This window comes from Chiloscyllium plagiosum, unplaced genomic scaffold (genome assembly GCF_037043375.1).
Source record: "Chiloscyllium plagiosum isolate Xiang-an unplaced genomic scaffold, Cpla_swu_hap1 HiC_scaffold_18, whole genome shotgun sequence".
Lineage (NCBI taxonomy): Eukaryota > Metazoa > Chordata > Chondrichthyes > Orectolobiformes > Hemiscylliidae > Chiloscyllium > Chiloscyllium plagiosum.
Window position 1 is genome coordinate 107,708,738 of NW_028270156.1, and position 14,036 is coordinate 107,722,773.

Genomic DNA, 14,036 nt, shown 5'->3' on the forward strand with positions numbered 1-14,036 from the left:
ACCCAGAAAGGGTGCAGAGTCTCACCAGGGACGGGAAGTGGTGGCATGGATCTGTTTATCAGCAACTCCATGAGAATGGGGAAGGTGTATATTAGGGGACAGCAGAGTCAGAATGGTGGGAGAAAGTAAGTGGGCTGGAGGGTTACAGCTTTGGGGGAACAAAGGGGAAAATATTCCAGAGAAATTAGAATTATCTGTTCTGAATTTCTAATCTGTACATATTCCTTTATACAGGGTGCGAGATGGTGAAGATTTGCAGACTGGTGATTAAGTTTAACAATATTTGAAGAACCAAAGATAGAGAATCACTGGGCCAAAATCCTGCAGCACTCTCCCTCCCAGCATTGTCGGTCTCTCTGCACCAAATGGACTGCGAATGGTTCAAGACAGCAGCTCACTACCGTGTTCTCAAGGGTAACTAGAGATGGGGAATAAATGCTGGCTGAGCCAGTGATGCCGATATGCTGGAAATGGTTTCTATCTCTAGTTGCTGAACCCCGGTTGATGTTACAGCAGGAGAAAGTGAGGTCTGCAGATGCTGGAGATCAAAGTTGAAACTTTATTGCTGGAACAGCACAGCAGGTCAGGCAGCATCCAGGGAACAGGAGATTCGACGTTTCGGGCACAGGCCCTTCTTCAGGAATGAGCAGAGAGTGTTCAGCAGGAGAAGATAAAAGGTAGGGAGGAGGGACTTGGAGGAGGGGAGTTGGAAATGTGATAGGTGGAAAGAGGTCAAGGTGAGGGTGATAGGTCGGAGTAGGATGGAGGCGGAGAGGTCAAGAAGAAGACTGCAGGTCAGGAAGGCGGTGCCGGGCTGGAAGGATCCGGCTGAGACAAGGTGGGGGGAGGGGGGATGAAGAAACTGGTGAAGTCCAAGTTCATCCCCTGCGGTTGGAGGGTTCCCAGTCGGAAGATAAGACGCTCCTCCTCCGACCGTCGGGTTGTTGTGGTTTGGCGGTGGATGAGTCCAATGACCTGCATATCCTCGGTGGAGTGGGAGGGGGAGTTGAAATGCTGTGCCACAGGTTGGTTGGGTTGGTTCGTCCGGGTGGCCCAGAGGTGCTCTCTGAATCGCTCCGCAAGTAGGCGGCCTGTCTCCCCAATATAGAGGAGGCCACACCGGCTGCAGCGGATGCAGTAGATGATGTGGGTGGAGGTGCAGGTGAATCTGTGGCGGATATGGAAGTTTCCCTTGGGGCCTTGGAGAGAAGTGAGGGGGGAGGTGTGGGCGCACGTGTTGCACCTCCTGCGGTTGCAAGGGAAGGTGCCGGGAGTGGTGGTTGGGTCGGTGGGGGGTGTGGATCTGACAAGGGAGTCGCGGAGGGAGTGGTCTCTACGGAAAGCTGATAGGGGAGGGGAGGGAAATATATCCTTGGTGCTGGGGTCTGTTTGGAGGTGGCGGAAGTGACGGCGGATGATGCGCTGCACATGGAGATTGGTGGGGTGGTAGGTGAGGACCAGTGGGGTTCTGTCCTGGTGGCGGTTGGAGGGGCGGGGCTCAAGGGCGGAGGAGCGGGAAGTGGAGGAGATGCGGTGGAGGGCACCGTCGACCACGTCGGGGGGGAAATTGCGGTCCTTGAAGAAGGAGGCCATCTGTGTTGTACGTATTTTGAACTGGTCCTCCTGGGAGCAGATGCGGCGGAGACGAAGGAATTGGGAGAATGGGATGGCGTTTTTACAGGGGGCAGGATGGGAGGAGGTGTAGTCCAGGTAGCTGTGGGAGTCGGTAGGTTTGTAGTAGATGTCCGTGTTGATTCGGTCGCCTGAGATAGAAACAGAAAGGTCTAGGAAGGGGAGGGAGGAGTCCGAGACTGTCCAGGTGAATTTGAGGTCGGGGTGGAAGGTGTTAGTGTAGTGGATGAACTGTTCAACCTCCTCGTGGGAGCACGAGGTAGCGCCGATACAGTCATCAATGTAGCGAAGAAAAAGATGGGGGGTGGGGCCAGTGTAGTTGCAGAAGATGGATTGTTCCACATACCCTACGAAGAGGCAGGCATAGCTGGGGCCCATGCGGGTGCCCATGGCTACTCCTTTTGTTTGGAGAAAGTGGGAGGATTGGAAAGAAAAGTTGTTCAGGGTGAGGACCAGTTCGGTCAGTCGAAGGAGGGTGTCGGTGGAAGGGAACTGGGTGGTACGGCGGGAAAGGAAGAAGCGGAGTGCTTTGAGTCCTTCGTGATGGGGGATGGAGGTGTACAGGGACTGGATGTCCATGGTGAAGATGAGGCGTTGGGGACCGGGGAAGCGGAAATCCTGGAGGAGGTGGAGGGCGTGGGTGGTGTCACGAACGTAGGTGGGGAGTTCTTGGACTAATGGGGACAGGACCGTGTCGAGGTATGCCGAGATGAGTTCGGTTGGGCAGGAGCAGGCTGAGACGATGGGTCGTCCGGGGCAGTCAGGTTTGTGGATTTTGGGCAGGAGGTAGAAACGGGCGGTGCGGGGTTGTGGGACTATGAGGTTGGAGGCGGTGGATGGGAGGTCCCCTGAGGTGATGAGGTTATGGACGGTCTGGGAGATGATGGTTTGGTGGTGGGGGGTGGGGTCATGGTCAAGGGGACGGTAGGAGGAGGTATCTGCGAGCTGGCGTTTGGCCTCAGCGGTGTAAAGGTCAGTGCGCCAAACTACTACTGCGCCTCCCTTGTCAGCTGGTTTGATGGTGAGGTTGGGGTTGGAACGGAGGGAGTGGAGGGCTGCGCGTTCCGAGGGTGAGAGGTTGGAGTGGGTGGGGGGAGTGTGGGAGTTCAGGTAGCGGTTAATATCGCGGCGGCAGTTTGCTATGAAGAGGTCGAGGGCAGGTAGGAGGCCAGCACGGGGTGTCCAGGTGGACGGGGTGTGTTGGAGGTGGGAGAAGGGGTCGTCAGAGGGTGGGCGGGAGTCTTGGTTGAAGAAGAAGGCACGGAGGCGAAGGCGGCGGAAGAATAGTTCGGTGTCACTCCGTGTATTGAATTCATTGACCCGAGAACGTGTGGGAACGAAGGTGAGACCTCTGCTGAGGACTGACCTTTCATCCTCAGAGAGGGGCAAGTCTGGATGGATGGTGAACACACGGCAGGGCTGGGAGCTAGGACCTGGTGTGGGGCTGGAGCTGGATGTGGGGGCGGGGTTAGGCCTGGGGGCGGGGACAGAGGTCGGCTTGGGGGCGGAGTTGGACATGGTGATGGAGACCGGCGGGGGGGCGGGGTTAGGCGCGGTGACGGAATCCGGCCGGGGGGCGGAGTTAGGCGCGGTGACGGAACGCGGCGTGGGGGCGGGGTTAGGCGCGGTGACGGAACTCGGCCGGGGGGCGGAGTTTGGCGTGGTGGCGGAACGCGGCTTGGGGGCGGGGTTAGGCGCGGTGACGGAACTCGGCCGGGGGGCGGAGTTAGTCGCGGTGGCGGAACGCGGCGGGGGGGCGGGGTTAGGCGTGGTGACGGAACGCGGCGGGGGGGCGGGGTTAGGCGTGGTGACGGAACGCGGCGGGGGTGCGGAGACACCTGCGGCGATGTGGTCCAAACGTAGATTGCTGACGTCACTGGGGGCGGAAGTAGCTGCGGCGACCACGCAGACAGAGTTCTTCCCCGTAGCCGCGGAGGTCGCCAATCTGTTGGTGATTGTCTTCATGACGATCGCAGAGCAGGTTGTCTGTGCGGCGATCCCGGAGGCGGTTGTTTGGGCCGCGATCATGAAGGTTGCGAGGTCGGTGGGGGCGGAAGTGACGTCATCGTCGGCGGCGTCTGCGGCTATTGCCGCGGGCGCTGTAGCGGCCGCGTGTGTAATGGCGCCGGACTGGTTTCGGAGGCCGATGGAAGTTTCTGGAACGGTTGAGGAATCCGGAGTTTGGGGGTAAGTGCATGAAAGTTTTTGGTACTTACTGCCTTTAATTTCCGAAATGGCTAGAAAGAACTGTTTGTTCAGTCTATGGATTCTTCTGTAAATGAAGAACAGGATGATGAGGGATGTTGAGTACATCCTCCAGGAGGCAGCACCATCACATTACACCTGCCTACACCCACACAATAACCCAGCAACGTCACTGGAACAAAAGGCAGTGAAGCCAAAGGAGGACTTAGATATAGTTCTTCGAGGTAAAGTCATGAAAGGGGATTGGAACAGAGCAGGAACAGGAGACTGAGCTGGATGGTCAGCTGTTTCCCATTGAATGGTGGAGCAGGATTGAAAGGCTGAATGGCCTCCTGCTGCTATCTCCTAGGTATGAATATAGCCTTGGAGCCCGGGTAGGAAGAAGTGGGCAGGGATTCTCCAGGAGATTGCATTTACACAACAGTTTTCAGTGAGGGATGGTTTGATGGATTTTATTTAACATTTATCTTTAACACAAGGTTTGTACATTTTGGCTTTAAAATGTTGTAAAAGTTTTTTGCACAGCAAATAAAATTAAAGAAAATAAATTGAACTGTCTGAATATAACAGTTTTAAAGCTTTCAACCTCCTGTAAAACAAAATCCTGTCTAGTCCCGGACACCATCACTTTCCAGTTACTCAAACTTCAGGGAAATATTGCCTCCCTGTCTGAGGTTTGATTTAACAGCTTCTCAGTTCTCGTTCAGTGAGCTGTGAAGCGTTCTTTTTCCCCATTTCTCTGACCCAGAAATGTGATCACAGCAACCTTCCCACCATCAAAATCATCATTACGCAATTTTGCTTTTGGCTAAAATATAATCACCAGCAGTGGAAAAGTGAGGACCGCAGATGCTGGAAAGCAGAGCCTTGATCAGAGTGGTGCTGGAAAAGGGCTTTTGCCAAGACATTGATTTTCTGGCTCCTCGGATCCTGCCTGACCTGCTGTGCTTTTCCAGCACCACTCTAATCTAGACATATAATCACCAGCAGTAAACCATTTGTGTTACCAATTGAATATTTATAAACAAAGCCCATTACGGGACAAGCAAACCATTACAAGTGACAGAATGAGAAGGGACAAAATCAAGGTAGAGTTGTGGGGAGGAGGGCAACGGTGGAGATAAAGCACTGTATCCCCTGAGATGCCCACCTCTATCTGAAGGCATCGAGAGCATTGATACACACCACATGTTCCTTCTCCAAGGACACCCTGCTGTGTAGCCTTTATCCTCAATCATAGAATAGAATCCCGACAGTGTGGAAGGAGAGCATTGGCCCATCAAACCCCACCGACCATCTGAAGAGCATCACCCCCAGAGCACTCTTACTGTAACACTGCATTTCCCATGGCTGATCTACCTAGTCTGCACAATCCTGGATCCTGTGGTCAATTTAGCACGACTGATCCACCTAACCTGCACATCTTTGGACTGTGGGAGGAAACCAGAGCAGCTGGAGGGGACCCACACTATCATGGGGAGAATGTGGGAACTCCACACAAGCTGTTGACCAAGGCTGGACTCCAAGGCTGTGAAGCAGCCATGCTACAATCACAATTTAAATCAAAACAGATGATCCCTGCTCCTTGTCACATTGCTGTTTGTGGAGACTTACTTCCCAGAGAGGCATCCTGAGGTTCAGAAAGTGGCAATGTAAGTTCAGTCAACTCCAGCCCAGTTAATGTGGTTAACAACAACAACATCAATACTCCAACAGTGTCATCATGAACAAGGTCCACTCCTGACTCTGATGGACAGTAACGTCAGAATGAGAATCCTGCAGTCCACACGGAGCAGGGGGATGACCACGTCCCTGTGAGCACTCACTGGGCTCTCAATCGTGTTGAAGATGCAGCAAATCCCTTGTCACACAGAGGGGTGAACAGCTCCTACCCAGAGTAAACCCGCTGGAGTCTCTGGGGCAGGAATAATCACTGAATCCCTTCTCCCACACTAAGCATCTGAATGGCCTCTCCTCAGTATGGGCTCCTTGGAGTCTCAGCAGGAGCGATGAATCACTGAATCGCTTCTCCCATACTGAGCATCTGAATGAGCTCTCCCGCGGTTTGGGCTCACTGGGTTCTCAGTGGGGCAGGATGAATTACTGAATCCCCTCTCAGACACTGACCATCTGAATGGCCTCTCCCCCTTTGTGGGATCGCTGGGGTCTCCGGGGGTGGGGGGGGGGGGGGAGGATGAATCACTGAATCCTCTCTCACACACTGACCATCTGAATGGCCTCTCCCCCTGTGTGGGCTCACTGGGGACTCCGCAGGTGCTGCATTTGAGTGAATCTCCCCCCACACAGGGAACAAGTGAATGACCTTTCCCCAGTGTGAGCTCACTGGTGTTTAAGCAGGTCAGAGGACTGAGCAGGTGAATGGCCTCTACCAATGGGAATGCACTAATGTCTCCGCTGGTGAGAGATTTGAATGAATCCTTCCTCACACATGGAGCAGGTGAAGGGTCTAAATCCACTGTGCCATCTCTGGTGCTTCAGCAGATTGTAAGATGGAGTAAATCCCTTCCCATACGTGGGGCAGGTGAACGGCCTCTCCGCAGTGTGACTTTGTCGGTGTGTGTCCCACTGGGAGGGGTAAGTGTATTCCTAATTCTGATTGAGTACGTCCTCTTGTTTTCTCAGTTGTTATTGACAATCTCATTCCCCTCGCACCAGAACCTGTTCCAGTGTGACAGAAACAGCAGAATGGACAGCTGCAGCTGGTCACCGGACTGGTCACTGGACACGAACGGTTCACTCTCCACCGATGCTGCCAGAACTACTGAATGTTTCCAGCAATTTCTGATTTTGTTTCTGATGTCCCAGAATTTGCAGATGTTTAGTTTTACAATACTCATCTTGTGTGTTGCAGAGGAGTTTATTGATGAAATTAGAGGGTTTTGAAGGTTGTACGTTAGGTCACACATCAGCTATGATCATCATGAATAGCAGAGCAGGGTTGAGGGGCTGAATGGCCTCCTCCTGTTCCAATGCAAGTTATCTAGCGGCAACTTGTGGTAACATTTCCCCTCACTGTTCACTTCACATCCATGACCCAGTGAGTGGTGAGGCACCTGAGTTTGTGGGGGGAGACATTCAATCAGGGATTTGGTAAGACACTCAGACATTGACCTGTCCATCAGATTGTTAACTCAGACAGATACAAAGAAAGATGCACATTTAGATAGCACCTTTGATGTTCTGGGGCAATGAAACATGCTTCCAACCCAATGATTTCAACCACAAATCTCTGAAAACACAGACACAAAGCTTTCTACTTGTACTAGGCTGTCTCTGAGCCTCCCCTTTTCTTGCAAAAAGCGTTTTCAGCTGTTTAGCCTTTCCTGGTAATTATAACCGCTATGTTCCTGTAAGATTTGTGACTGAACCTTTATTTTCCTGTTCCTTGTGAGTGATGAAAGTAGCAGAAACAGGTCCTGACCTGTGAGGGGTTCCGGTTGGAGTATTTATATTTACACACCCATTCCCACCCTCACATTCAGTGTGAAATTGATGTAAAACTGAAGGGAAGGAGTGAGTGAGCACCCACAGAATCATATGTATCTGAGTTGAATGAACCTGGCATGAGGAAAATGTGACAACAATCACAACTAGTTAGAATCACAGAATCCAGTGGGTGCAGAAAGAGTCTATTTGGCCCATCGAGTCCACAATGACCTACTCACCCACCCTACCCCCATAATCCCACATTAACCATGGCTAGCCCAACCCACCTAAATTGCACACTGCGGCCATGTCAGCATGGCCAATCCAGTAACGTTACACATCTGTGGGAGGGTCACAAATTACATCCAAATGCTGGGAATTGTGGATGAAGGCTCACAAATACTTGACTCTGACACACATGCTCTGCTTTTCAAAATAAAATCTGGCGGAAACTGCAACCAGAAGGATTTCTGATTATCTCAGGAGGAAGAGAATTCAAAACTCGCGCCATTGACCCAGGGGGCGCAGTGATAGTTACAGAGGTCTGGGGACCATCAGAAATGTCACAAGTTGTGAGCAAGGTGGGAGTGAGACAAGGACAAAAAGGCAGTCTGTCACACGGGGGAATGCAGGAGAGATTGAACAGCAGAAATGGTCGTCCCGCAAGGCCACGGGGAATGGAGTAAGGGCTGGGAAAGAAACAAGGAAACAAGGTGTGCAGCTGTCAAAGAAATACATTTGTAAAACAGATTATAAAAGCATATTTGGCAGAGTTCAAAGTCTGAAATTGTTGCTTTCAATGGTGAGTACAAAAAGCTGTAAAGCCTAGGGAGTTCTATTACAGTCAACACATATGGGATGGGCCAAGTGGCCTCGATCTGTGCTTTAACTTCCTGATAATTTTTTACTGACATTTGTAGTTCAAGTCTGATGACGCTAATAACTTTTCAAATTGTACTGGAGTTTAATATTCTGGAGAAATGTTAAATAAATCACACTGATCACATTCTGCCAATCTTAGTCCATAACCCTGCATGTCCCAGCATTTCAGTTACATCCATGTCCTGCCGGTGGGACAGGACATACAGGGATGGTGACTGTGGTGTCTAGGACATTGTAAGCTAAAATTCTGAGCGTATGACTGTGTCAGGTTGTTCCTTGACTAGTCTGCATTCCAGCTCACCCAATAAGATGATAGCAGGGTGAGACACTACAGTTGGAGCTCATCTGCTCGCCAGTTCCTTTCCTTTCTGCTTTTTTAAAATTTCTTTCTCTCTCACTCTCCCGTTTGCAGACTCTGACACAAGTGTCTCAACATTGAATCATGACAATTAAAAAAAAACATGTCTCTACAAGAAAACCAATGCAGGAAAATATATTATTCTTGCATCAACTGCATTTTTAAACAAAAACAATCCTTTTCAATAAACACTGTCTCATTTTTTCCCTCAATTCTATCAAGTGAGCTATTATATTTTGTCCCACAGTTTACGGATCTTAATAAATATCCAATCAATTTCAGAGCAACAGGCTGACAAATTATTGAACCAATGTATCTGTTTAGGATTTAGCATTAGTTATTAAGTCATTACCATTACAATAATTTGCATAATAATTGGTCTGGGTAACAGGTATACTGAGATTCACAATTTAATTTATTGAATGTTTGAGAAATGGTGCAATATATCTTTTTTTCAGAATTCTAACAGTAATTATTAAGGCATTTGCATGATAATAATTATTATATGCTTTAGTTTAGTCTTGCTAACACAGCAGTCAAGTTTATATCTGAATTTAATCCAATATTCCCTAGTACCTATACAGTAATATAAAAATCAATTTTATTTCCAATCAATGCACCTACAAAAGAATCCATTATTTCTGCTGCAACTCGCACTGTTAAAAATATGACTTTTGCTCATTTGAATGATCTGTGTAATCCCAGCCTTATAAATTTAGGAAAGACTAATTACTTTTCCCTACAATAATTCCTGGTCATTTTTGCAGATAGCACAGTCAAATAGCAAGATGAAATTTATCATTATTCTTAAGTATGCTAATAGATTTTTGAAAATCTATATGTTGCTAATATGTAATAATTGTTCATTTCAGTCCATAGAATATAGAACAGTACAGCACAGTACAGGCCCTTTGGCCACGATGTTGTTCCGATCTTTTATCCTACTCTAAGATCAAACTAACCAACATGCCCTTCAGTTACTATCATCCATGTGCCTATCCAAGAGTCGCTCAGATGTCCCTGATGGATCTGAATCTACTACCACCACTGGCAGTGCATTCCACGCACCCGCCACTATCTATAAAGAAACTATCTCTGACATCTCGACACAACTTTCCCAATTCACCTTAAAATTATGTCACTTTGTGGGGAAAAGTCTTTCATCATCCACTCTATCTATGCCTCTCATCATCTTACACAAAGCTATCAAGTAAGCTCTCATCCTCAATATTTCTTCATAAGACATGCCTTCCAGTTCAGGCAACATCTTGATAAATCTCATCTGCACCTTCTCTAAAGCTTCCACATCCTATGTATAATGAGATGATCAGAACCGAACACAATATTCTAAGTGTAGTCTCACCACTGATCCATAGAGCTGCAGCATAACCACGTGGCTCTTAGACTCAATATCCCTGCTAATGAAAGCCAACACACCATACACCGTCTTAATAACCCTATCACCTCGGATGTCAGCTATGAGGGATATATGGATGTGCACCCCACGATCCATCTTTTCCACCACATTGTCAAGAATCCTGCATTTATTCTGAAAATATGCACTCTAATTTGAAATTCCAAAATGAATAACTTCACATTTTCCCAGGTAGAATTCCATCTGCCACTTCTCAGCCCAGCTCTGCATCCTGTCAATGTCCTCTAGCAGCCTACAAAGGCTCTCCACACTATCCACAACTGCACCAACTCTCGTGTCATTGGAAACTTCCTAACCCACCCTTCCACTTCCTCATCCAAATCATTTATAAAAGATCACAAAGAGCAGAGGCCCCAGAACTAATCCCTTCAGAACACCATTGGTCATCGTGCTCCAAGCTGAAAACTATCCATTTAATCTCACCCTGTCTTCTATGGGCCAGCCAATTTATTATTTAACCAGGCAGGTTTCCCTGTATCCCATACCTCATTACTTTCTAAATGAGCCTACCATGTGGAACCTAATCAAACATCTTGCTACAGTCCAGACATACCACATCCACTACTCTGTCCTCACCAATGTGTTTGTCACATCCTCAAATAATTCAATAAGGTTTGTGAGGCATAACCTGCCACTCACAAAGCCATGCTGACCATCTCTAATCAATCTATCCTTTTCCAAATAATCATAAATCCTATCTCTCAGAATCCTCTCCAATAATTTGCCCACAACTGATGTAAGACTGACTTATCGATGATTCCCAGTAATATCTCAGTTGCCTTTCTTGAATAAGGGAATGGCGTTTGCCACCCTCCAGTCATCTGGTATGACTCCAGTGGACAGTGAGGATGCAAAGATCATCGCCAAAACACAGTAATCCCTTGACTCCCTTCCCATAACAACCTAAGTTATATCCTTTCTGACCCAGGGGACTTATCTATCCCCATGATTTTTCAATATTTGCAGCACATTCTCCATCTTAATATCGACCTGTTCGACCATATCAGCCTGTTTCACATTGTCCTCACAAAGAACAAGGTCCCACTCACTCGTGAATACTTAAGCAAAGTACTCATTCAGGACCTCCCCTACCCCCTCTGACTCCTGGCACAAGTTTGCTTCACTATAAGGGGTATAAATGTGGAATTATGTCTCAGCACTGAATTAAAGATATTGCAGTGTACAATCACTCGATTACTTTGAATATTGAACTGTATTTTAACTGAGAAAACACAGTTAAATTGATTTGATTATATTTCACTTCATGCTCACATTTATTGTATTTCGAACCACAATAAGTTTCCTTTTTACGTATATAAAACTTACTTAAAATTAATCTCATGTTTATGTAAAGAAAATCGAATTACCATCTGCTTGTACCTTCCTTTTTCAATGCCTGTTCATTTTGAATTTGTGAAAGTAGTACGTTGTTGAAAGGAAGGGAAATTGTCTTCAGCTGAATATTCACATTGAGTGACTGATGCATATTAGGAATCAAAGTGCAATGATCACACAGTTTTGTCAATTTGTCTTTCAAAGAATTGTCATGAGATTCCTGTTTATTTAAGTTTATCATTCCTTTATTCCATTGTTATTGTAAAATATTGTTTAATTTCCAGTCCATTACACACAGAAACTACCTAATCAATTCCCATCCAAATTACTGCAATAAACAGCTGATTGATTTTGATTTGAGTTACCACATTAAACATAATATTGCAGTCCTGCCGTCCTGAGTGGGAACATTATGAAAGGAGCTTGTGGAGCTGTGGCAGGGTCTCTATTACTAGACCCGAGGGAAGGTTTCACATCACACCTTCAACAGAAACATATCAAGAGCTGCTCTGAATGGTGATTAGAGAGTACACAAGCACAGATTGAATTGCTTTTCAATACAACATTAGATCTGCTTTTATCTATTATAAGAATAATCACAAAATCTGATACTTATTTGTGTCAGGCTATCAAGAAATATGTGTACACGTATCCCCCACTTTTGGAAAGTTTGCTTTAGCCACTTTGCTTTTACAAAAGACTTACATCTGTCCCTGCTTTCTCTAACTGAAAGAAATCTGAAGAGGATTTTCACTTTTATGAAAAAAAAGGAAAAAGATTAAAGCTTCTTCGATTTACGCCTTTTCAGCTTATGTAAGGTTTCATAATAACCTTACTTTCAGATATTGGGGATACCTGTATCTAATTTCAGACATTGGGGATACCTGTATCTAATTCTGTTGCTTATAAGTTCCTGGAGAATATTTGAAAATGTTGCAGAATTAAAGATTACGATGAGATTGATCCTTTATTTTGTTGCAAAGGGGCAAGTTCAAACAATTGATACACATTAAACATTATTCTGTCGTGCTATAAATTGGAAATAAAGTTGATATCTTCTTCAGGAAACTAACAAATGCTCCCACCTATTACTTGTCAGTCAGCTGGTTACCTACTATGTAATTAAATGTTGTGATTCATCTAAATATTACTCTGTCCTTTGATCAAATGAATATGTAATTGTTGTTCAGTTTATGAAATTTTTCCATTCACCTGTTCATTTTGACCGTAAGATTGAAATGCTTTGAAAATATTGGAGTTTGTTCATTTAAAAATAAGGTTTGCACATCTCTCACATATCTCATTTCTTGTATTATGATTCAAGAATGTTTTCTGGTGGGATTCTAGTAAATACCAAACATTTGTTGGCTTCAAATAAGGTCTTTAACACCCAGTTATCAATCTGTTGTTAATGTTTCAGCTGTTACATTGACATTGATTAGGTACTCATTCAGAGAGATCAACTGACAATTATAAACTACTTGCAGGATTATTGAATTGAGAAAACGATACAGACGTGGAAACATTTTTTAGAAGGAATTGCTTTTTCATTCAAATGTGAAGGCTGTTCAAGAATTCTATATCGCCTTCCATTGGTTTTCTTGTCGAGAATGTAAATTTATAATTCATGTGAATTTTATTGTGTTCTGTATTTTGAAATTTGTATCAGATTTAAGAAGAAAAAGAGGAGCAATTAACATGAAAACTTCTGTGAATAGAAAGCGCAGTAAATTAAATTGACGGAGGGGGGACAGTCAAATATTTCTAAGAGCAAGAGCGTTGTGCCGGTAAAGCACAGCAGGTCAGGCAGCATTCAAGGAGAAGCAGAATCAACGTTTTGGGCATAAGCCCTTCATCAGGAATCTTTTCGATACTCCTGTTCTTTGAATGTGCCTGCACTTTTCCAACACCACAGCTTTCCTCACTTTCTCCAAATATCCTTAATGAACATGAACTGAAAATGTTAGCATCAGCAGTTGAACAAGACTAAATAAACACATTGTTTTGCAATATTTATAGTGAAAACTTGTTTGAGAACATACAACAAATCAGATCGAACAACATCTCTTGCCGTTAGAACCCTTGGCCCTTCATAATAAAGAATAACCATGCTTTGACCAATCAGTATGGTGTATAACTACTGAACTAAAATACCAGAGGGACAACGATTGCATGTATTCAAGGGAATGATAACCAGATCCTTACTGTGATAGTGGTGATTGATCTCAGGAACAATAAGATATTTACTGTGATTATTCCACTGAACAGTGATTAGATGGTCATGAAGATCTTTGTGTGGCTTTATGTGCAGTGTTTTGTTTGAACATTGATCTCTGGAGCATTGAGATATTTTACAAGATTGACAATTGACTGTTAAAGATAAGGTTTAAATGCAACATTTGAAAAAATTGTCGGTTTTGTTTAGCGAAACACAATTCTAAGTTTATGGAATCCCTACTGTGTGGAAACAGGCCATTTGGCCCAACAAGTCTACACTGACGTTCCAAAGAATAATCCACTCAGCAGCATTCTGCTCTCAGATTACTGGACATTTACCCCTGACTAATGCACATAACCTCCACATCCCTATACAGACCGTGCAGCTTAGCATGGCCAATGTCCCGAACCTGCATATCTTTGGATTGTGGGAGAAAACCAGAACATGCAAACTCTACACAAACATGTGGCCGAGGATGGAATCAAACCCAAGTGCATAACGCTGTAAGACACAATTGCTAACCA

At 45.8% G+C, this 14,036-nt stretch overlaps 1 protein-coding gene across 1 annotated transcript; it reads left to right on the top strand.

Moving 5' to 3' along the window:
- The first annotated feature begins 3,478 nt into the window (after positions 1 to 3,478).
- On the top strand, positions 3,479 to 13,303 carry LOC148147146 (uncharacterized). Its single transcript, XM_087996856.1, has 2 exons — positions 3,479 to 3,819; positions 6,481 to 13,303. The coding sequence occupies exons 1-2, from the start codon at positions 3,479 to 3,481 to the stop codon at positions 6,488 to 6,490; spliced, it is 351 nt and encodes a 116-aa protein (XP_087852982.1). The 3' UTR covers positions 6,491 to 13,303.
- The last annotated feature ends 733 nt before the right edge of the window (positions 13,304 to 14,036 follow it).

What these genes read in the sequence shown, in the direction of transcription:
- LOC148147146 (XM_087996856.1), top strand. Translation starts at nt 3,479, where the DNA reads ATGTGGTCCAAACGTAGATTGCTGACGTCACTGGGGGCGGAAGTAGCT.